Here is a 25461-nt window from a genome sequence, read left to right as displayed (position 1 = left end):
CTCGGACACCAAATGACCTATCGAGCCGAAACTCGGGATTCGGGGTCGCCTCACATAGGACTACACATAATGTCCGAACTGGCCCCGCAGCTAGAAAGTAACTATGTGTTTTATGTTTTTTTTATGTTTTGTACCGAAGGCGTTGTGAATTTTGGGCCAGCTCTGCAGTATGTGATACTTGGCTCCTAAACGAGTTGGGAAAAGTGGGTTTGGTGTCAGTTTGCATCAGTTTGGTGTCAGAATGATATCAAATTGACTGATGGACGGTGACTTGCAGGTGACTCTTGTCCATTTGCAATATGTTTAAGCGGTGAGGTACCATCACCAAAAGCGACATTCTGAAATCAACCCTAACGAGCAATGGAGAGGTACCAGTATCACTGCCCAGCCATCCTGAGTTCATTGGGCCAGTCAATTTGGCATTCCTGTATGATTTTTATAGCATGACAAATTGGTGATGGTGAATGCCCAGTTAACCATATGGCAAAAGCACAGTGACTTTGCAAAAGTGAGACAACATTTGCAATATGTTTTAACAGTGAGGTACCATCACCAAAAGTGACATTCTGAAATCAACCCAAACGAGCGATGGAGAGGTACCAGAATCACTGCCCAGCCATCCCGAGTTCATCGGTTCAGTCAATTTGGCATTCCTGCATGATTTTTATAGCATGACAAATTGGTGATGGTGAATGCCCAGTTAACCATATGGCAAATGCACAGTGACTTTGCAAAAGTGAGACAACATTTGCAATATGTTTTAACAGTGAGGTACCATCACCAAAAGTGACATTCTGAAATCAACCCAAACGAGCGATGGAGAGGTACCAGAATCACTGCCCAGCCATCCCGAGTTCATCGGTTCAGTCAATTTGGCATTCCTGCATGATTTTTATAGCATGACAAATTGGTGATGGTGAATGCCCAGTTAACCATATGGCAAATGCACAGTGACTTTGCAAAAGTGAGACAACATTTGCAATATGTTTTAACAGTGAGGTACCATCACCAAAAGTGACATTCTGAAATCAACCCAAACGAGCGATGGAAAGGTACCAGAATCACTGCCCAGCCATCCCGAGTTCATCGGTTCAGTCAATTTGGCATTCTTGCATGATTTTTATAGCATGACAAATTGGTGATGGTGACTGCCCAGTTAACCATATGGCAAATGCACAGTGACTTTGCAAAAGTGAGAAAACATAAACAAATGGACATGATGAAATCAACACCACGAGTGATTGAAAGGAACAACAATCACTGCCCGGCCATCCCGAGTTCATCAGGCCAGTCAATTTTGCATTTCTGAAGGATTTTTGAGCATGTCAAATTTCTTATGACATTTGGCCCCCACAAAACATATGCCTTATGCACAAGTAAAAAAACAAAAAACATTATGATAATAAAATATGACTAAAGTATGTTGATACAGTTCTTATACGTGTGTAACTGACACAAAATTCGAAAATGTTTCGAAAAACGATCCAGAAAGCACTTTTTTAGGGGTGTGTGAAGTTTTTTATGAAATTTAGCAATTTTTGACTTTTGACTTCTGACTTCCTATGAAATCATATTGCAGATGGACAAAACACATGCAATAATGCGCAAGTAAAAAAAAAAAAATTATGATAATAAAATTGGACAAAAGTATATTCATACAGTTCTTACACATGTGTAATTGACAAAAAAAGCGAAAGAATTTCGAAAAAACGGTCTAGAAAGCACTTTTTTAAGGGGTGATAAGTTTTTGACAAAAAATCCATTTTTTCAAAATTTGGCTTTTGGATGTTGACTTGGAGTCCAATATCAATATGAAAAACCACGGTGGAGCGCACACGCCACCTGTTGGATTTTTGAAGTGTTACAACTGGCAATAGCCATATGGCATTTGAAGTAAACTTTGCATGAATCAACGCCGATTTGGGTGGTATTGACCAATGTGTACATGGTTTGTACTATGCCAATAATTTGCCATTCATTTTTGTCCACTACGGGGGTGAATTCCCTTACATTAATTAGCCCTATTTTGAGATGTGAGGTATCACCATCTCTTTCAATAATGGCAGGAATGGAGGAGGTCTTTATCCTAGTGAGATTGCTAAGGCGAACACCGCCATGTTTAGTTTTGCCCAACCTAGGTCGAGGCACAGACACGGTCTCAATGGGGATAGCTGAGCTGACTACACTGACTGTGCAAGTGGCAGACTGCACTAAGCTGGCAGTATGGCTAACAGCCTGCTGCCTGGCCTGCACCGTATCTCATTTTGGAGCAAGAGGAGTTCGAGCCTTGTCTATGTTGGTAGATAAGATGAGAGCACCCCTCCAGCTAGGATGGAGTCTGTCACTCCTCAACAGGCTAGGCTTGGTCCTGTTTGTGGGTGAGTCCCAGAAATAGGACCAATTATCTACAAATTCTACCTTTTGGGAGGGGCAGAAAACAGTTTTCAACCAGCAATTGAGTTGTGAGACTCTGCTGTAGAGCTCCTCACTCCCCCGAACTGGGAGGGGGCCAGAGACAATTACTCGATGCCAACACATCTTTCTATCTGATTTACACGCTGAAGCTATGTTGCGCTTGGTGACCTCTGACTGTTTCATCTTAACATGACTCTAGTCAGTGAGCTGTCTCAGTTGGTGTCCTAGTGGAATTTGCCCTAGGTGGGTTGAGAGAGGTAATATGAGACTATTTCTAGGTGGGTTAAGAGAGAGATGGAATGAGACTATTCTTAGGTGGGGTTAGAGAGACATAGAACTAGACTATTCATAGGTGGGTTAAGAGAGAGGTAGAACTAGACTATTCCTAGGTGGGTTAGAGAGAGGTAGAACTAGACTATTCCTAGGTGGGTTAAGAGAGAGGTAGAACTAGACTATTCCTAGGTGGGTTAAGAGAGAGGTAGAACTAGACTATTCCTAGGTGGGTTAAGAGAGAGGTAGAACTAGACTATTCATAGGTGGGGTTAGAGAGAGGTAGAACTAGACTATTCATAGGTGGGGTTAGAGAGAGGTAGAACTAGACTATTCATAGGTGGGGTTAGAGAGAGGTAGAACTAGACTATTCATAGGTGGGGTTAGAGAGAGGTAGAACTAGACTATTCCTAGGTGGGGTTAGAGAGAGGTAGAACTAGACTATTCCTAGGTGGGTTAAGAGAGAGGTAGAACTAGACTATTCCTAGGTGGGGTTAGAGAGAGGTAGAACTAGACTATTCCTAGGTGGGGTTAGAGAGAGGTAGAACTAGACTATTCCTAGGTGGGGTTAGAGAGAGGTAGAACTAGACTATTCATAGGTGGGGTTAGAGAGAGGTAGAACTAGACTATTCATAGGTGGGGTTAGAGAGAGGTAGAACTAGACTATTCCTAGGTGGGTTAAGAGAGAGGTAGAACTAGACTATTCCTAGGTGGGGTTAGAAAGAGGTAGAACTAGACTATTCCTAGGTGGGGTTAGAGAGAGGTAGAACTAGACTATTCATAGGTGGGGTTAGAGAGAGGTAGAACTAGACTATTCATAGGTGGGGTTAGAGAGAGGTAGAACTAGACTATTCATAGGTGGGGTTAGAGAGAGGTAGAACTAGACTATTCCTAGGTGGGGTTAGAGAGAGGTAGAACTAGACTATTCCTAGGTGGGTTAAGAGAGAGGTAGAACTAGACTATTCCTAGGTGGGGTTAGAGAGAGGTAGAACTAGACTATTCCTAGGTGGGGTTAGAGAGAGGTAGAACTAGACTATTCCTAGGTGGGGTTAGAGAGAGGTAGAACTAGACTATTCATAGGTGGGGTTAGAGAGAGGTAGAACTAGACTATTCATAGGTGGGGTTAGAGAGAGGTAGAACTAGACTATTCCTAGGTGGGTTAAGAGAGAGGTAGAACTAGACTATTCCTAGGTGGGGTTAGAAAGAGGTAGAACTAGACTATTCCTAGGTGGGGTTAGAGAGAGGTAGAACTAGACTATTCCTAGGTGGGGTTAGAGAGAGGTAGAACTAGACTATTCCTAGGTGGGTTAAGAGAGAGGTAGAACTAGACTATTCCTAGGTGGGGTTAGAGAGAGGTAGAACTAGACTATTCATAGGTGGGTTAAGAGAGAGGTAGAACTAGACTATTCCTAGGTGGGGTTAGAAAGAGGTAGAACAAGACTAACCCTCTCCAACATGTTTGGTGGGAGTCCATTGATTGGCAGTTCTGTCTCTGTCGTCACTGGCAACCCCACCACTCTACCAACCAGACCTATTGTTTATACTACTGAATAGGTTATGCTGCTTTACTTTAAGACATGAAGGTCACTCAATCAGGACAATTTCAAGAACATTGAAAGTTTATTCAAGTGCAGTCGCATAAACCATCAAGTGCTATGATTAAACTAACTGGTTTAACTGGTTGCCAGTGACGACAGAGACAGAAGTCATCTTAGTGAATCAACTGAGACAGCTCTCTGACGAGAGTCATGTTAGTGAACCAACTGAGACAGCTCACTGACTAGAGTCATGTTAGTGAACCAACTGAGACAGCTCACTGACTAGAGTCATGTTAGTGAACCAACTGAGACAGCTCACTGACTAGAGTCATGTTAGTGAATCAACTGAGACAGCTCACTGACTAGAGTCATGTTAGTGAACCAACTGAGACAGCTCACTGACTAGAGTCATGTTAGTGAACCAACTGAGACAGCTCACTGACTAGAGTCATGTTAGTGAACCAACTGAGACAGCTCCCTGACTAGAGTCATGTTAGTGAACCAACTGAGACAGTACGCTGACTAGAGTCATGTTAGTGAACCAACTGAGACAGCTCCCTGACTAGAGTCATGTTAGTGAACCAACTGAGACAGCTCCCTGACTAGAGTCATGTTAGTGAACCAACTGAGATAGCTCCCTGACTAGAGTCATGTTAGTGAACCAACTCAACTCAAATCAAATTTTATTTTTCACATACACAAGGTTAGCAGATGTTAATGCAAGTGTAGCGAAATGCTTGTGCTTCTAGTTACGACAATGCAGTAATATCCAACGAGTAATCTAACCTAACAATTTCATAACAATTACCTTATGCACACAAGTGTAAAGGAATGAATAAGAAAATGTACATAAAAAACAAATATGAATGAGTGATGGTACAGAACAGCATAGGCAAGATGCAGTGGAGGTATAGAGTACAGTATATACATATGAGATGAGTAATGTAGGGTATGTAAACATTATATAAAGGGGCATTGTTTAAAGTGACTAGTGATACATTTATTACATACATTTTTCCATTATTAAAGTAGCTGGAGTTGAGTCAGTGTGTTGGCAGCAGCTACTCAATGTTATTGGTGGCTGTTTAACAGTCTGATGGCCTTGAGATAGAAGCTGTTTTTCAGTCTCTCGGTCCCTGCTTTGATGCACCTGTACTGACCTCGCCTTCTGGATGATAGCGGGGTGAACAGGCAGTGGCTCGGGTGGTTGTTGTCCTTGATGATATTTTTGGCCTTCCTGTGACATCGGGTGATGTAGGTGTCCTGGAGGGCAGGTAGTTTGCCCCCGGTGATGCGTTGTGCAGACGTCAATACACTCTGGAGAGACGTACGGTTGTGAGCGGAGCAGTTGCCGTACCAGGCGGTGATACAGCCCGCCAGGATGCTGTCGATTGTGCATCTGTAAAAGTTTGTGAGACAAGCCAAATTTCTTCAGCCTCCTGAGGTTGAAGAGGCGCCACGCTGTCTGTGTGGGAGGACCATTTGTTTGTCCGTGATGTGTATGCCGAGGAACTTAAAACTCTCCACCCTCTCCACTACTGTCCCGTCAATGTGGATAGGGGGGTGTTCCCTCTGCTGTTTCCTGAAGTCCACGATCATCTCCTTTGTTTTGTTGACGTTGAGTGTGAGGTTATTTTCCTGACACCACACTCCGAGGGCCCTCACCTCCTCCCTGTAGGCCGTCTCGTCATTGTTGGTAATCAAGCCTACCACTGTAGTGTCATCTGCAAACTTGATGATTGAGTTGGAGGCGTGCATGGCCACACTGTCGTGGGTGAACAGGGAGTACAGGAGAGGGCTGAGAAAGCACCCTTGTTGGGACCCAGTGTTGAGGATCAACTGAGACAGTTCACTGACTAGAGTCATGTTAGTGACCCAACTGAGACAGCTCACTGACTAGAGTCATGTTAGTGAACCAACTGTGACAGCTCACTGACTAGAGTCATGTTGGTGACCCAACTGAGACAGCTCACTGACTAGAGTCATGTTAGTGAACCAACTGAGACAGCTCACTGACTAGAGTCATGTTAGTGAACCAACTGAGACAGCTCACTGACTAGAGTCATGTTAGTGAATCAACTGAGACGGCTCACTGACTAGAGTCATGTTAGTGAACCAACTGAGACAGCTCACTGACTAGAGTCATGTTAGTGAACCAACTGAGACAGTACGCTGACTAGAGTCATGTTAGTGAACCAACTGAGACAGCTCCCTGACTAGAGTCATGTTAGTGAACCAACTGAGACAGTACGCTGACTAGAGTCATGATAGTGAACCAACTGAGACAGCTCCCTGACTAGAGTCATGTTAGTGAACCAACTGAGACAGCTCACTGACAAGAGTCATGTTAGTGAACCAACTGAGACAGTACGCTGACTAGAGTCATGTTAGTGAACCAACTGAGACAGCTCACTGACTAGAGTCATGTTAGTGAACCAACTGAGACAGCTCACTGACTAGAGTAATGTTAGTGAACCAACTGAGACAGTACGCTGACTAGAGTCATGTTAGTGAACCAACTGAGACAGCTCCCTGACTAGAGTCATGTTAGTGAACCAACTGAGACAGCTCACTGACTAGAGTCATGTTAGTGAACCAACTGAGACAGCTCACTGACTAGAGTAATGTTAGTGAACCAACTGAGACAGTACGCTGACTAGAGTCATGTTAGTGAACCAACTGAGACAGCTCCCTGACTAGAGTCATGTTAGTGAACCAACTGAGACAGCTCACTGACTAGAGTCATGTTAGTGAACCAACTGAGACAGCTCACTGACTAGAGTCATGTTAGTGAACCAACTGAGACAGTACGCTGACTAGAGTCATGTTAGTGAACCAACTGAGACAGTACGCTGACTAGCGTCATGTTAGTGACCCAACTGAGACAGCTCACTGACTAGAGTCATGTTAGTGAACCAACTGAGACAGCTCCCTGACTAGAGTCATGTTAGTGAACCAACTGAGACAGCTCACTGACTAGAGTCATGTTAGTGAACCAACTGAGACAGCTCACTGACTAGAGTCATGTTAGTGAACCAACTGAGACAGCTCACTGACTAGAGTCATGTTAGTGAACCAACTGAGACAGCTCCCTGACTAGAGTCATGTTAGTGAACCAACTGAGACAGTACGCTGACTAGAGTCATGTTAGTGAACCAACTGAGACAGCTCACTGACTAGAGTCATGTTAGTGAACCAACTGAGACAGTACGCTGACTAGAGTCATGTTAGTGAACCAACTGAGACAGTACGCTGACTAGCGTCATGTTAGTGACCCAACTGAGACAGCTCACTGACTAGAGTCATGTTAGTGAACCAACTGAGACAGCTCCCTGACTAGAGTCATGTTAGTGAACCAACTGAGACAGCTCACTGACTAGAGTCATGTTAGTGAACCAACTGAGACAGCTCACTGACTAGAGTCATGTTAGTGAACCAACTGAGACAGCTCACTGACTAGAGTCATGTTAGTGAACCAACTGAGACAGCTCCCTGACTAGAGTCATGTTAGTGAACCAACTGAGACAGTACGCTGACTAGAGTCATGTTAGTGAACCAACTGAGACAGCTCACTGACTAGAGTCATGTTAGTGAACCAACTGAGACAGCTCCCCGACTAGAGTCATGTTAGTGAACCAACTGAGACGGCTCAAATCGAATAATCTGTATATTAATTTAAAATCTGTGACTATATTCATTCAATAACGGTTGTTATTTGAGCTTCTAATCATCTCTTTTTGGTCTGATGGTGACATATTGTTTGGACCCCTTATTGGCTGCTCATAGTTAGGTTTTGAACAGATGTTGAACACAACCATCCAGATGACTTTCTGTCTTTATTGGTATGTTTCCTGAAACTAGTTGTTGCGGATCTATTCAGTATCACTCTGTGATTCATCCCTCCTTCTGTTTCCACACGCTGCACAGACAGTATGCCTTAGCAGAATCACCACATACACCCTGCCTGCCCCACCGCAGCCTAATCTCCCTGTGTATGTGCCTGTCTCTCCCAGGTCCTCTCCCTGACGGCTGGGAACAGGCCGGCACCTCTGAGGGAGAGATCTACTACATCAACCACAAGAACAAAACCACCTCCTGGCTCGACCCACGCCTCGAGCCGTGCTACAGTGAGATAACACACACCTCTCAGTTCTGTCATGTTCACCTCTCAGCCTGTCATGTTCACCTCTCAGCCTGTCATGTTCACCTCTCAGCCTGTCATGTTCACCTCTCAGCCTGTCATGTTCACCTCTCAGCCTGTCATGTTCACCGCTCAGCCTGTCATGTTCACCTCTCAGTTATGTCATGTTCACCTCTCAGCCTGTCATGCTCACCTCTCAGCCTGTCATGTTCACCTCTCAGCCTGTCATGTTCACCTCTCAGCCTGTCATGTTCACCTCTCAGCCTGTCATGTTCACCTCTCAGCCTGTCATGTTCACCTCTCAGCCTGTCATGTTCACCTCTCAGCCTGTCATGTTCACCTCTCAGTTATGTCATGTTCACCTCTCAGCCTGTCATGTTCACCTCTCAGCCTGTCATGTTCACCTCTCAGCCTGTCATGTTCACCTCTCAGCCTGTCATGTTCACCTCTCAGCCTGTCATGCTCACCTCTCAGCCTGTCATGTTCACCTCTCAGCCTGTCATGTTCACCTCTCAGCCTGTCATGTTCACCTCTCAGCCTGTCATGTTCACCTCTCAGCCTGTCATGTTCACCTCTCAGCCTGTCATGTTCACCTCTCAGCCTGTCATGTTCACCTCTCAGCCTGTCATGTTCACCTCTCAGCCTGTCATGTTCAGCCTGTCATCAGCCTGTCATGTTCACCTCTCAGCCTGTCATGCTCACCTCTCAGCCTGTCATGTTCACCTCTCAGCCTGTCATGTTCACCTCTCAGCCTGTCATGTTCACCTCTCAGCCTGTCATGTTCACCTCTCAGCCTGTCATGTTCACCTCTCAGCCTGTCATGTTCACCTCTCAGCCTGTCATGTTCACCTCTCAGCCTGTCATGTTCACCTCTCAGCCTGTCATGTTCACCTCTCAGCCTGTCATGTTCACCTCTCAGCCTGTCATGTTCACCTCTCAGCCTGTCATGTTCACCTCTCAGCCTGTCATGTTCACCTCTCAGCCTGTCATGTTCACCTCTCAGCCTGTCATGTTCACCTCTCAGCCTGTCATGTTCACCTCTCAGTTATGACATGCTCACCTCTCAGCCTGTCATGTTCACCTCTCAGCCTGTCATGTTCACCGCTCAGCCTGTCATGTTCACCTCTCAGCCTGTCATGTTCACCTCTCAGCCTGTCATGTTCACCTCTCTGCCTGTCATGTTCACCTCTCAGCCTGTCATGTTCACCGCTCAGCCTGTCATGTTCACCTCTCAGCCTGTCATGTTCACCTCTCAGCCTGTCATGTTCACCTCTCAGCCTGTCATGTTCACCTCTCAGCCTGTCATGTTCACCTCTCAGCCTGTCATGTTCACCTCTCAGCCTGTCATGTTCACCTCTCAGCCTGTCATGTTCACCTCTCAGCCTGTCATGTTCACCTCTCAGTTATGTCATGTTCACCTCTCAGCCTGTCATGTTCACCTCTCAGCCTGTCATGTTCACCTCTCAGCCTGTCATGTTCACCTCTCAGCCTGTCATGTTCACCTCTCAGCCTGTCATGTTCACCTCTCAGCCTGCCATGCTCACCTCTCAGCCTGTCATGTTCACCTCTCAGCCTGTCATGTTCACCTCTCAGCCTGTCATGTTCACCTCTCAGCCTGTCATGTTCACCTCTCAGTTATGTCATGTTCACCTCTCAGCCTGTCATGCTCACCTCTCAGCCTGTCATGTTCACCTCTCAGCCTGTCATGTTCACCTCTCAGCCTGTCATGTTCACCTCTCAGCCTGTCATGTTCACCTCTCAGCCTGTCATGTTCACCGCTCAGCCTGTCATGTTCACCTCTCAGCCTGTCATGTTCACCTCTCAGTTATGTCATGTTCACCTCTCAGCCTGTCATGTTCACCTCTCAGCCTGTCATGTTCACCTCTCAGCCTGTCATGTTCACCTCTCAGCCTGTCATGTTCACCTCTCAGCCTGTCATGTTCACCTCTCAGCCTGTCATGTTCACCTCTCAGCCTGTCATGCCTGTCATGTTCACCTGTTCACCTCTCAGCCTGTCATGTTCACCTCTCAGCCTGTCATGTTCACCTCTCAGCCTGTCATGTTCACCTCTCAGTTATGTCATGTTCACCTCTCAGCCTGTCATGTTCACCGCTCAGCCTGTCATGCTCACCTCTCAGCCTGTCATGCTCACCGCTCAGCCTGTCATGTTCACCTCTCAGCCTGTCATGTTCACCTCTCAGCCTGTCATGTTCACCTCTCAGCCTGTCATGTTCACCGCTCAGCCTGTCATGCTCACCTCTCAGCCTGTCATGCTCACCGCTCAGCCTGTCATGTTCACCTCTCAGCCTGTCATGTTCACCTCTCAGCCTGTCATGTTCACCTCTCAGCCTGTCATGTTCACCTCTCAGCCTGTCATGTTCACCTCTCAGCCTGTCATGTTCACCTCTCAGCCTGTCATGTTCACCTCTCAGCCTGTCATGGTCACCTCTCAGCCTGTCATGTTCACCTCTCAGTTATGTCATGTTCACCTCTCAGCCTGTCATGTTCACCTCTCAGTTATGTCATGTTCACCTCTCAGCCTGTCATGTTCACCTCTCAGCCTGTCATGTTCACCTCTCAGTTATGTCATGTTCACCTCTCAGCCTGTCATGTTCACCTCTCAGCCTGTCATGTTCACCTCTCAGCCTGTCATGTTCACCTCTCAGCCTGTCATGTTCACCTCTCAGCCTGTCATGTTCACCTCTCAGCCTGTCATGTTCACCTCTCAGCCTGTCATGTTCACCTCTCAGCCTGTCATGTTCACCTCTCAGCCTGTCATGTTCACCTCTCAGCCTGTCATGTTCACCTCTCAGCCTGTCATGTTCACCTCTCAGCCTGTCATGTTCACCTCTCAGCCTGTCATGTTCACCTCTCAGTTATGTCATGTTCAGCCTGTCATGTTCACCTCTCAGCCTGTCATGTTCACCTCTCAGCCTGTCATGTTCACCTCTCAGCCTGTCATGTTCACCTCTCAGCCTGTCATGTTCACCTCTCAGCCTGTCATGTTCACCTCTCAGCCTGTCATGTTCACCTCTCAGCCTGTCATGTTCACCTCTCAGCCTGTCATGTTCACCTCTCAGCCTGTCATGTTCACCTCTCAGCCTGTCATGTTCACCTCTCAGCCTGTCATGTTCACCTCTCAGCCTGTCATGTTCACCTCTCAGCCTGTCACCTCTCAGCCTGTCATGTTCACCTCTCAGCCTGTCATGTTCACCTCTCAGCCTGTCATGTTCACCTCTCAGCCTGTCATGTTCACCCTCTCAGCCTGTCATGTTCACCTCTCAGCCTGTCATGTTCACCTCTCAGCCTGTCATGTTCACCTCTCAGCCTGTCATGTTCACCTCTCAGCCTGTCATGTTCACCTCTCAGCCTGTCATGTTCACCTCTCAGCCTGTCATGTTCACCTCTCAGCCTGTCATGTTCACCTCTCAGCCTGTCATGTTCACCTCTCAGCCTGTCATGTTCACCTCTCAGCCTGTCATGTTCACCTCTCAGCCTGTCATGTTCACCTCTCAGTTATGTCATGTTCACCTCTCAGCCTGTCATGTTCACCTCTCAGCCTGTCATGTTCACCTCTCAGCCTGTCATGTTCACCTCTCAGCCTGTCATGTTCACCTCTCAGTTATGTCATGTTCACCTCTCAGCCTGTCATGTTCACCTCTCAGTTATGTCATGTTCACCTCTCAGCCTGTCATGTTCACCTCTCAGCCTGTCATGTTCACCTCTCAGCCTGTCATGTTCACCTCTCAGCCTGTCATGTTCACCTCTCAGTTATGTCATGTTCACCTCTCAGCCTGTCATGTTCACCTCTCAGCCTGTCATGTTCACCTCTCAGCCTGTCATGTTCACCTCTCAGCCTGTCATGTTCACCTCTCAGCCTGTCATGTTCACCTCTCAGCCTGTCATGTTCACCTCTCAGCCTGTCATATTCACCTCTCAGTTATGTCATGTTCACCTCTCAGCCTGTCATGTTCACCTCTGTCATGCCTGTCATGTTCACCTCTCAGTTATGTCATGTTCACCTCTCAGCCTGTCATGTTCATGTTCCTCTCAGCCTGTCATGTTCACCTCTCAGCCTGTCATGTTCACCTCTCAGCCTGTCATGTTCACCTCTCAGCCTGTCATGTTCACCTCTCAGCCTGTCATGTTCACCTCTCAGCCTGTCATGTTCACCTCTCAGCCTGTCATGTTCACCTCTCAGTTATGTCATGTTCACCTCTCAGCCTGTCATGTTCACCTCTCAGCCTGTCATGTTCACCTCTCAGCCTGTCATGTTCACCTCTCAGCCTGTCATGTTCACCTCTCAGCCTGTCATGTTCACCTCTCAGCCTGTCATGTTCACCTCTCAGCCTGTCATGTTCACCTCTCAGCCTGTCATGTTCACCTCTCAGTTATGTCATGTTCACCTCTCAGCCTGTCATGCTCACCTCTCAGCCTGTCATGTTCACCTCTCAGCCTGTCATGTTCACCTCTCAGCCTGTCATGTTCACCTCTCAGCCTGTCATGTTCACCTCTCAGCCTGTCATGTTCACCTCTCAGCCTGTCATGTTCACCGCTCAGCCTGTCATGTTCACCTCTCAGCCTGTCATGTTCACCTCTCTGCCTGTCATGTTCACCTCTCAGCCTGTCATGCACCTCTCAGCCTGTCATGCTCACCTCTCAGCCTGTCATGTTCACCTCTCAGCCTGTCATGTTCACCTCTCAGCCTGTCATGTTCACCTCTCAGCCTGTCATGTTCACCTCTCAGCCTGTCATGTTCACCTCTCAGCCTGTCATGTTCACCTCTCAGCCTGTCATGTTCACCTCTCAGCCTGTCATGTTCACCTCTCAGCCTGTCATGTTCACCTCTCAGCCTGTCATGTTCACCTCTCAGCCTGTCATGTTCACCTCTCAGCCTGTCATGTTCACCTCTCAGCCTGTCATGTTCACCTCTCAGCCTGTCATGTCCTCTCAGCCTGTCATGTTCACCTCTCAGTTATGTCATGTTCTGCCTCATGTTCACCTCTCAGTTATGTCATGTTCACCTCTCAGCCTGTCATGTTCACCTCTCAGCCTGTCATGTTCACCTCTCAGTTATGTCATGTTCTGTCATGTTCACCTCTCAGCCTGTCATGTTCACCTCTCAGCCTGTCATGTTCACCTCTCAGCCTGTCATGTTCACCTCTCAGCCTGTCATGTTCACCTGTCAGCCTGTCATGTTCACCTCTCAGCCTGTCATGTTCACCTCTCAGCCTGTCATGTTCACCTCTCAGCCTGTCATGTTCACCTCTCAGCCTGTCATGTTCACCTCTCAGCCTGTCATGTTCACCTCTCAGCCTGTCATGTTCACCTCTCAGCCTGTCATGTTCACCTCTCAGCCTGTCATGTTCACCTCTCAGCCTGTCATGTTCACCTCTCAGCCTGTCATGTTCACCTCTCAGCCTGTCATGTTCACCTCTCAGCCTGTCATGTTCACCTCTCAGCCTGTCATGTTCACCTCTCAGCCTGTCATGTTCACCTCTCAGCCTGCCTGTCATGTTCACCTCTCAGCCTGTCATGTTCACCTCTCAGCCTGTCATGTTCACCTCTCAGCCTGTCATGTTCACCTCTCAGCCTTCATGTCATGTTCACCTCTCAGCCTGTCATGTTCACCTCTCAGCCTGTCATGTTCACCTCTCAGCCTGTCATGTTCACCTCTCAGCCTGTCATGTTCACCTCTCAGCCTGTCATGCTTCACCTCTCAGCCTGTCATGTTCACCTCTCAGCCTGTCATGTTCACCTCTCAGCCTGTCATGTTCACCTCTCAGCCTGTCATGTTCACCTCTCAGTTCACCTGTCATGTTCACCTCTCAGCCTGTCATGTTCACCTCTCAGCCTGTCATGTTCACCTCTCAGCCTGTCATGTTCACCTCTCAGCCTGTCATGTTCACCTCTCAGCCTGTCATGTTCACCTCTCAGCCTGTCATGTTCACCTCTCAGCCTGTCATGTTCACCTCTCAGCCTGTCATGTTCACCTCTCAGCCTGTCATGTTCACCTCTCAGCCTGTCATGTTCACCTCTCAGCCTGTCATGTTCACCTCTCAGCCTGTCATGTTCACCTCTCAGCCTGTCATGTTCACCTCTCAGCCTGTCATGTTCACCTCTCAGCCTGTCATGTTCACCTCTCAGCCTGTCATGTTCACCTCTCAGCCTGTCATGTTCACCTCTCAGCCTGTCATGTTCACCTCTCAGCCTGTCATGTTCACCTCTCAGCCTGTCATGTTCACCTCTCAGCCTGTCATGTTCACCTCTCAGCCTGTCATGTTCACCTCTGTCATGTTCACCTCTCATGCCTGTCATGTCTCAGCCTGTCATGTTCACCTCTCAGCCTGTCATGTTCACCTCTCAGCCTGTCATGTTCACCTCTCAGCCTGTCATGTTCACCTCTCAGCCTGTCATGTTCACCTCTCAGCATGTTCACCTCTCAGCCTGTCATGTTCACCTCTCAGCCTGTCATGTTCACCTCTCAGCCTGTCATGTTCACCTCTCAGCCTGTCATGTTCACCTCTCAGCCTGTCATGTTCACCTCTCAGCCTGTCATGTTCACCTCTCAGCCTGTCATGTTCACCTCTCAGCCTGTCATGTTCACCTCTCATGCCTGTCATGTCATCACCTCTCAGCCTGTCATGTTCACCTCTCAGCCTGTCATGTTCACCTCTCAGCCTGTCATGTTCACCTCTCAGCCTGTCATGTTCACCTCTCAGCCTGTCATGTTCACCTCTCAGCCTGTCATGTTCACCTCTCAGCCTGTCATGTTCACCTCTCAGCCTGTCATGTTCACCTCTCAGTTATGTCATGTTCACCTCTCAGCCTGTCATGTTCACCTCTCAGCCTGTCATGTTCACCTCTCAGCCTGTCATGTTCACCTCTCAGCCTGTCATGTTCACCTCTCAGCCTCACCTCTCAGTCATGTTCACCTCTCAGCCTGTCATGTTCACCTCTCAGCCTGTCATGTTCACCTCTCAGCCTGTCATGTTCACCTCTCAGCCTCTCAGCCTGTCATGTTCACCTCTCAGCCTGTCATGTTCACCTCTCAGCCTGTCATGTTCACCTCTCAGCCTGTCATGTTCACCTCTCAGCCTGTCATGTTCACCTCTCAGCCTGTCATGTTCACCTCTCAGCCTGTCATGTTCACCGCTCAGCCTGTCATGTTCACCTCTCAGCCTGTCATGTTCACCTGTCATGTTATCAGTGTCATGTTCACCTCTCAGCCTGTCATGTTCACCTCTCAGCCTGTCATGTTCACCTCAGCCTGTCATGTTCACCTCTCAGCCTGTCATGTTCACCTCTCAGCCTGCCTGTCATGTTCACCTCTCAGCCTGTCATGTTCACCTCTCAGCCTGTCATGTTCACCTCTCAGCCTGTCATGCTCACCTCTCAGCCTGTCATGTTCACCTCTCAGCCTGTCATGTTCACCTCTCAGCCTGTCATGTTCACCTCTCAGTTCTGTCATGTTCACCTCTCAGCCTGTCATGTTCACCTCTCAGCCTGTCATGTTCACCTCTCAGCCTGTCATGTTCACCTCTCAGTTATGTCATGTTCACCTCTCAGCCTGTCATGTTCACCTCTCAGCCTGTCATGTTCACCTCTCAGCCTGTCATGTTCACCTCTCAGCCTGTCATGTTCACCTCTCAGTTATGTCATGCTCACCTCTCAGCCTGTCATGTTCACCTCTCAGCCTGTCATGTTCACCTCTCAGCCTGTCATGTTCACCTCTCAGCCTGTCATGTTCACCTCTCAGCCTGTCATGTTCACCTCTCAGCCTGTCATGTTCACCTCTCAGCCTGTCATGTTCACCTCTCAGCCTGTCATGTAACACTTTACAGTGACATGGGTCATATTTCTGGGTTAAACTCTGGTAACGACTCTTTATTACCATGTTGTCACATGTCAATTTAGTCATTCCTTTGCAGTTGAATCAAATCAAATCAAACTGTATTTGTCACATGCGCCGAATACAACAGGTGTAGTAGACCTTACAGTGAAATGCCGAATGCAACAGGTGTAGTAGACATCACAGTGAAATGCTGAATACAACAGGTGTAGGTAGACCTTACAGTGAAATGCTGAATACAACAGGTGTAGTAGACCTCACAGTGAAATGATGAATACAACAGGTGTGGTAGACCTTACAGTGAAATGCTGAATACAACAGGTGTAGTGGACCTTACAGTGAAATGCTGAATACAACTGGTGTAGTAGACCTTACAGTGAAATGCTGAATACAACAGGTGTAGTAGACCTCACAGTGAAATGCTGAATACAACAGGTGTAGTAGACCTCACAGTGAAATGCTGAATACAACAGGTGTAGTAGAACTTACAGTGAAATGCTGAATACAACAGGTGTAGTAGACCTTACAGTGAAATGCTGAATACAACAGGTGTAGTAGACCTCACAGTGAAATGCTGAATACAACAGGTGTAGTAGAACTTACAGTGAAATGCTGAATACAACAGGTGTAGTAGAACTTACAGTGAAATGCTGAATACAACAGGTGTAGTAGACCTGACAGTGAAATGCTGAATACAACAGGTGTAGTAGACCTTACAGTGAAATTCTGAATACAACAGGTGTAGTAGACCTTACAGTGAAATGCTGAATACAACAGGCGTAGTAGACCTCACAGTGAAATGCTGAATACAACAGGTGTAGTAGACCTTACAGTGAAATGCTGAATACAACAGGTGTAGTAGACCTTACAGTGAAATGCTGAATACAACAGGTGTAGTAGATCTTACAGTGAAATGCTGAATACAACAGGTGTAGGTAGACCTTACAGTGAAATGCTGAATACAACAGGTGTAGTAGACATTACAGGGCCTTCCTCTGACACCACCTGGTATAGAGGTCCTGGATGGCAGGAAGCTTGGCCCCAGTAATGTACTGGGCCGTTTGCACTACCCTCTGAAGTGCCTTACGGTCGGAGGCCGAGCAGTTGCCATACCAGGGGGTGATGCACCGGGCAGGATGCTCTCGATGGTGCAACTGTAGAACTTTTTGAGGATCTGGGTCCCATGCCAAAACCTCTCCTGAGGGGGAAAATGCGTTGTTGTGCCCTCTTCTTGGTAATAGAGTTTAGTTGTTTTTTAGGGTTGCCCGTAGTTCATGCTGGACTCATGAGTAAACTCACTTTAAGTCAATATCCAGTGACGAGTCAGACTATGCCATCTTTCTAATCCCTTTTCAACATCTTCTCTGGGTTCACTGCTACTACAGGACTTTACAGAGTCTGGGGGAAGAAAGGTAGTGTAACGGCTTTCTTGGTGTGAAGGAGAGTCGGACCAAAATGCGGCGTGGCTATTGAGATTCATGTTTTAATAAAACAACTAAAACACAAACACTACAAAACAAGAAACGTGCAAAAACCAAATCTGGTGCCTCAAACACAAAGACAGGAACAATCACCCACCAAAACCCAACACCAAACAGGCTACCTAAATATGGTTCCCAATCAGAGACAATGACTAATACCTGCCTCTGATTGAGAACCATATCAGGCCAAACATAGAACTAGACAAACTAGACATGAAACATAGAATGCCCACTCATATCACACCCTGACCAAACAAAACATAGAAACATACAAAGCAAATTATGGTCAGGGTGTGACAGTACCCCCCCCCCCCCAAGGTGCGGACTCTGACCGCAAAACCTGAACCTATTGGGGAGGGTCTGGGTGGGCATCTGTCCGCGGTGGCGGCTCTGGTGCTGGACGTGGCCCCCACTTCACCATAGATTTAGTCCCCCACCTTGTCCGCTTCCGTGGTCTCCGAACCACAGCGACCCTACTTGATGACCCCACTGGACAGAGGGGCAGCTCGGGGCAGAGGGGCAGCTCAGGGCAGAGGGGCAGCTCGGGGCAGAGGAAGCCCAGCACTGAGAGGAAGCCCAGCACTGAGAGGAAGCCCAGCACTGAGAGGAAGCCCAGCACTGAGAGGAAGCCCAGCCAGGTAGTTGAATCCTGCAGATCCTGGCTGGCTGGCAGATCTGGAAGAGTCTGGCTGACTGGCAGATCTGGAAGAGTCTGGTTGACTGGCAGATCTGGAAGAGTCTGGTTGACTGGCAGATCTGGAAGAGTCTGGTTGACTGGCAGATCTGGAAGTGTCTGGCTGACTGGCAGATCTGGAAGAGTCTGGCTGACTGGCAGATCTGGAAGAGTCTGGCTGACTGGCAGATCTGGAAGAGTCTGGCTGACTGGCAGATCTGGAAGAGTCTGGCTGACTGGCAGATCTGGAAGAGTCTGGCTGATCTGGAAGGGTCTGGCTGACTGGCAGATCTGGAAGAGTCTGGCTGACTGGCAGATCTGGAAGAGTCTGGCTGACTGGCAGATCTGGAAGAGTCTGGCTGACTGGCAGATCTGGAAGAGTCTGGCTGACTGGCAGATCTGGAAGAGTCTGGCTGACTGGCAGATCTGGAAGAGTCTGGCTGACTGACGGATCTGGCTGCTCCATGTAGATTGACAGCTCTGGCGGCTTCTTGCAGACTGGCTGCTCCATGCAGACTGGCAGCACCTTGCAGACTGACAGCACCTTGCAGACTGACAGCACCTTGCAGACTGACAGCACCTTGCAGACTGACAGCTCCCTGCAGACTGACAGCTCCGGCTGCTCCATGCAGACTGGCAGCTCTGGCAGCGCTAAACAGGCGGGAGACTCCAGCTGCGCAGGAGAGGAAAAAGGCTCCGACAGCGTTGAACAGGCGGGAGACTCCAGCAGCGCAGGAGAGGAGGAAGGCTCCGGCAGCACTGGAGAGGCGAGGCGCACTGTAGGCTTGATGCATGGTGCTGGCACTGGTGGTACTGGGCCGAGGACACACACAGGAAGCCTGGTGCGGGGAGCTGCCACCGGAGGGCTGGGTGTGGAGGTGGTACTGGGGAGACCGGACCGTGCAGGCGCATTGGAGCTCTTGAGCACCGGGCCTGCCCAACCTTACCTGTTTGAATACTCCCGGTCGCTCTGCCAGTGCGGCAAGGTGGAAAAGCCCGTGCTATGCAGGCGAACCGGGGACACCGAGCGTAAGGCTGGTGCCATGTAAGCTGGCCCAAGGAGACGCACTGGGGACCAGATGCGTAGAGCCGGCTTCATGGCATTTGGCTCGACGCTCAATCTAGCCTGGCTGGAATAGAACGCACCGGGCTATGCACCCGCACTGGAGACACCGTGCGCACCACAGCATACCACGGTGCCTGCCCGGTCTCTCTAGCCCCCCGGTAAGCACAGGGAGTTTGCGCAGGTCTCCTACCTGGCGTAGCCATACTCCATGTTAGACCCCCCAATAAATTTTTGGGGCTTCCAACCGTGCTGCCTCTTCAAACCAGCGCCTCTCCGCTTTCACCGCCTCCAGTTCTTCCTTGGGACGGCGATATTCTCCAGGCTGTGCCCAGGGTCCTTTTCCGTCCAATATCTCCTCCCAAGTCCAGAAGTCCTGTTATCGCTGCTCCTGTGGCTCCTGCCTGTTGACACGCTGCTTGGTCCGTTTGTGGTGGGTGATTCTGTAACGGGTTTCTTCCAACTCCTCCTCTGATGAAGAGGTGGAACAAGGATCGGACCAAAATGCAGCGTGGTTCGTTAGATACATTTTTAATGATGAAGAAAACACGAACAATACAAAACAACAAACGTCGAAAACCGAAACAGCCCTGACTGGTGCAACAAACACAGAGACAGGAACAATCACCCACAAACACACAGTGAAACCCAGGCTACCTAAATATGGTTCCCAATCAGAGACAACGATAATCACCTGACTGATTGAGAACCGCCTCAGGCAGCCATAGACTAATCTATACACATTTACATTACATTTACATTTAAGTCATTTAGCAGACGCTCTTATCCAGAGCAACTTACAAATTGGTGAATTCACCTTCTGACATCCAGTGGAACAGCCACTTTACAATAGTGCATCTAAATCATTAAGGGGGGGTGGTGAGAAGGATTACTTATCCTATCCTAGGTATTCCTTGAAGAGGTGGGGTTTCAGGTGTCTCCGGAAGGTGGTGATTGACTCCGCTGTCCTGGCGTCGTGAGGGAGTTTGTTCCACCATTGGGGGCCAGAGCAGCGAACAGTTTTGACTGGGCTGAGCGGGAACTGTACTTCCTCAATGGTAGGGAGGCGAGCAGGCCAGAGGTGGATGAACGCAGTGCCCTTGCTTGGGTGTAGGGCCTGATCAGAGCCTGGAGGTACTGCGGTGCCGTTCCCCTCACAGCTCCGTAGGCAAGCACCATGGTCTTGTAGCGGATGCGAGCTTCAACTGGAAGCCAGTGGAGAGAGCGGAGGAGCGGGGTGACGTGAGAGAACTTGGGAAGGTTGAACACCAGACGGGCTGCGGCGTTCTGGATGAGTTGTAGGGGTTTAATGGCACAGGCAGGGAGCCCAGCCAACAGCGAGTTGCAGTAATCCAGACGGGAGATGACAAGTGCCTGGATTAGGACCTGCGCCGCTTCCTGTGTGAGGCAGGGTCGTACTCTGCGGATGTTGTAGAGCATGAACCTACAGGAACGGGCCACCGCCATGATGTTGGTTGAGAACGACAGGGTGTTGTCCAGGATCACGCCAAGGTTCTTAGCGCTCTGGGAGGAGGACACAATGGAGTTGTCAACCGTGATGGCGAGATCATGGAACGGGCAGTCCTTCCCCGGGAGGAAGAGCAGCTCCGTCTTGCCGAGGTTCAGCTTGAGGTGGTGATCCGTCATCCACACTGATATGTCTGCCAGACATGCAGAGATGCGATTCGCCACCTGGTCATCAGAAGGGGGAAAGGAGAAGATTAATTGTGTGTCGTCTGCATAGCAATGATAGGAGAGACCATGTGAGGTTATGACAGAGCCAAGTGACTTGGTGTATAGCGAGAATAGGAGAGGGCCTAGAACAGAGCCCTGGGGGACACCAGTGGTGAGAGCGCGTGGCGAGGAGACAGATTCTCGCCACGCCACCTGGTAGGAGCGACCTGTCAGGTAGGACGCAATCCAAGCGTGGGCCGCGCCGGAGATGCCCAACTCGGACAGGGTGGAGAGGAGGATCTGATGGTTCACAGTATCGAAGGCAGCCGATAGGTCTAGAAGGATGAAAGCAGAGGAGAGAGAGTTAGCTTTAGCAGTGCGGAGCGCCTCCGTGATACAGAGAAGAGCAGTCTCAGTTGAATGACTAGTCTTGAAACCTGACTGATTTGGATCAAGAAGGTCATTCTGAGAGAGATAGCGGGAGAGCTGGCCAAGGACGGCACGTTCAAGAGTTTTGGAGAGAAAAGAAAGAAGGGATACTGGTCTGTAGTTGTTGACATCGGAGGGATCGAGTGTAGGTTTTTTCAGAAGGGGTGCAACTCTCGCTCTCTTGAAGACGGAAGGGACGTAGCCAGCGGTCAGGGATGAGTTTATGAGCGAGGTGAGGTAAGGGAGAAGGTCCCCGGAAATGGTCTGGAGAAGAGAGGAGGGGATAGGGTCAAGCGGGCAGGTTGTTGGGCGGCCGGCCGTCACAAGAAGCGAGATTTCATCTGGAGAGAGAGGGGAGAAAGAGGTCAGAGCACAGGGTAGGGCAGTGTGAGCAGAACCAGCGGTGTCGTTTGACTTAGCAAACGAGGATCGGATGTCGTCGACCTTCTTTTCAAAATGGTTGACGAAGTCATCTGCAGAGAGGGAGGAGGGGGAGGGGGAGGAGGATTCAGGAGGGAGGAGAAGGTGGCAAAGAGCTTCCTAGGGTTAGAGGCAGATGCTTGGAATTTAGAGTGGTAGAAAGTGGCTTTAGCAGCAGAGACAGAGGAGGAAAATGTAGAGAGGAGGGAGTGAAAGGATGCCAGGTCCGCAGGGAGGCGAGTTTTCCTCCATTTCCGCTCGGCTGCCCGGAGCTCTGTTCTGTGAGCTCGCAATGAGTCATCGAGCCACGGAGCGGGAGGGGAGGACCGAGCCGGCCTGGAGGATAGGGGACATAGAGAGTCAAAGGATGCAGAAAGGGAAGAGAGGAGGGTTGAGGAGGCAGAATCAGGAGAAAGGTTGGAGAAGGTATGAGCAGAGGGAAGAGATGATAGGATGGAAGAGGAGAGAGTAGCGGGGGAGAGAGAGCGAAGGTTGGGACGGCGCGATACCATCCGAGTAGGGGCAGTGTGGGAAGTGTTGGATGAGAGCGAGAGGGAAAAGGATACAAGGTAGTGGTCGGAGACTTGGAGGGGAGTTGCAATGAGGTTAGTGGAAGAACAGCATCTAGTAAAGATGAGGTCGAGCGTATTGCCTGCCTTGTGAGTAGGGGGGAAGGTGAGAGGGTGAGGTCAAAAGAGGAGAGGAGTGGAAAGAAGGAGGCAGAGAGGAATGAGTCAAAGGTAGACGTGGGGAGGTTAAAGTCGCCCAGGACTGTGAGAGGTGAGCCGTCCTCAGGAAAGGAGCTTATCAAGGCATCAAGCTCATTGATGAACTCTCCGAGGGAACCTGGAGGGCGATAAATGATAAGGATGTTAAGCTTGAAAGGGCTGGTAACTGTGACAGCATGGAATTCAAAGGAGGCGATAGATAGATGGGTAAGGGGAGAGAGAGAGAATGACCACTTGGGAGAGATGAGGATCCCGGTGCCACCACCCCGCTGACCAGAAGCTCTCGGGGTGTGCGAGAACACGTGGGCGGACGAAGAGAGAGCAGTAGGAGTAGCAGTGTTATCTGTGGTGATCCATGTTTCCGTCAGTGCCAGGAAGTCGAGGGACTGGAGGGAGGCATAGGCTGAGATGAACTCTGCCTTGTTGGCCGCAGATCGGCAGTTCCAGAGGCTACCGGAGACCAGGAACTCCACGTGGGTCGTGCGCGCTGGGACCACCAGATTAGGGTGGCCGCGGCCACGCGGTGTGGAGCGTTTGTATGGTCTGTGCAGAGAGGAGAGAACAGGGATAGATAGACACATAGTTGACAGGGTACAGAAGAGGCTACGCTAATGCAAAGGAGATTGGAATGACAAGTGGACTACACGTCTCGAATGTTCAGAAAGTTAAGCTTACGTAGCAAGAATCTTATTGACTAAAATGATTGAAATGATACAGTACTGCTGGAGTAGGCTAGCTGGTAGTGGCTGCGATGTTGACACTGCACTAATCAAGTCGTTCCGTCGAGTGTAATAGTTTCTACAGTGCTGCTGTTCGGGGGCTAGCTGGCTAGCTAGCAGGTTGATTGCGTTACGTTACCTTAAAAAGAACGACAACACCCCACACAACCCCAAGACGAAACACACTACAAATAAACCCATGTCACACCCTGGCCTGACTCTATAAAGGAAGATAACATAATAAATATAGACCAGGGCGTGACAGGTAGCAGCAATAACAACAACACGTTTTACAGGAGATCCATTTTCAAGTCATTCCCAAGTGATTCCATATAGTTAATCCTGTTCGGAGTGGTTTGGGCAACACACACAGCTAACCCTATAGTCCAGAACTCGGACCTTGGCTAAGTCTTGGTGTTAGGACTAGCCGTTAGCCATTTTAGTATTTCAGCAACAGCTGAGTTTGCCGTTAGCTAATCCTTTGGACTGTTCATTTGAGAGGTCAGTAGTGCTGCTGAAGCCATTGGTGGGCTGGCGTTGGACTGGTGATCTGGTGAAAGGTTCCTGTGTGTGTGTATTTACCTGGTGTGTATGTACCTGTGTGTGTGTGTATTATTATTTTTTTAAATTTAATTTAACCTTTATTTAACCAGGCAAGTCAGTTAAGAACACATTCTTATTTTCAATGACGGCCTGGGAACAATGGGTTAACTGCCTGTTCAGTGGCAGAACGACAGATTCGTACCTTGTCAGCTCGGGGGTTTGAACTCGCAACCTTCCGGTTACTAGTCCAACGCTCTAACCACTAGGCTACCCTGCCGCCCCAATGTACCTGGTGTATATGTACCTGGTGTGTATGCACCTGGTGTGTATGTACCTGGTGTGTATGTACCTGGTGTTTGTGTACCTGGTGTGTATGTACCTGGTGTATATGTACCTACTGTTTGTGTACCTGGTGTGTATGTACCTGGTGTATATGTACCTGGTGTATATGTACCTGGTGTATATGTACCTGGTGTATATGTACCTGGTGTGTATGTACCTGGTGTTTGTGTACCTGGTGTGTGTGTGTACCTGGTGTATATGTGCCTGTGTGTATATGTACCTGGTGTATATGTGCCCGTGTGTATATGTACCTGGTGTATATGTGCCTGGTGTGTATGTACCTGGTGTTTGTGTACCTGGTGTATATGCACCTGGTGTATATGCACCTGGTGTGTGTGTACCTGGTGTTTGTGTACCTGGTGTGTATGTACCTGGTGTATATGTACCTGGTGTATATGTACCTGGTGTGTATGTACCTGGTGTTTGTGTACCTGGTGTGTATGTACCTGGTGTATATGTACCTGTGTGTATGTACCTGGTGTGTATGTACCTGGTGTGTATGTACCTGGTGTGTATGCACCTGGTGTGTGTGTACCTGGTGTGTATGTACATGGTGTTTGTGTACCTGGTATATATGTACCTGTGTGTATGCACCTGGTGTGTGTGTACCTGGTGTGTATGTACATGGTGTTTGTGTACCTGGTGTATATGTACCTGTGTGTATATGCACCTGTGTGTATATGTGCCTGGTGTATATGTGTCTGTTGTATATGTGCCTGGTGTATATGTGCCGTGTGTATATGTACCTGTTATGTATGTGCCTGGTGTATATGTGCCGTGTGTATATGTACCTGGTATGTATGTGCCTGGGGTATATGTGCCTGGTGTGTATGTGCCTGGTGTATATGTACCCGTGTGTATATGTACCTGGTGTATATGTACCTGGTGTGTATGTACCTGGTGTGTATGTACCTGGTGTGTATATGTGCATGTGTGTATATGTACCTGGTGTGTATGTGCCTGGTGTATATGTGTCTGTGTGTATATGTGCCTGTGTGTATATGTACCTGGTGTGTATGTACCTGGTGTATATATGCCTGGTGTATATGTACCTGGTGTATATGTACCTGGTGTGTATGTACCTGTGTGTATATGTGCCTGGTGTGTATGTACCTGTGTGTATATGTGCCTGTGTGTATATGTGCCTGGTGTATATGTGCCTGGTGTATATGT

The 25461-nt window shown here is 48.8% G+C and overlaps 1 protein-coding gene across 1 annotated transcript in view; it reads left to right on the top strand.

The window, feature by feature from the left end:
* LOC135546748 (transcriptional coactivator YAP1-like) overlaps positions 1-25461 on the top strand; it is a 95765-nt gene that overhangs the window by 39526 nt on the left and 30778 nt on the right. The window contains exon 4 of the mRNA XM_064975400.1: positions 8237-8350. Coding sequence (XP_064831472.1) covers positions 8237-8350 — 114 coding nt within the window. The remainder of the gene's footprint in view (positions 1-8236; positions 8351-25461) is intronic.

The sequence above is a fragment of the Oncorhynchus masou genome, chromosome 9 (assembly GCF_036934945.1).
Source record: "Oncorhynchus masou masou isolate Uvic2021 chromosome 9, UVic_Omas_1.1, whole genome shotgun sequence".
NCBI lineage: Eukaryota > Metazoa > Chordata > Actinopteri > Salmoniformes > Salmonidae > Oncorhynchus > Oncorhynchus masou.
Note: the sequence above shows the minus strand (reverse complement) of the source record. Positions and strands in the feature narration are given on the sequence as shown.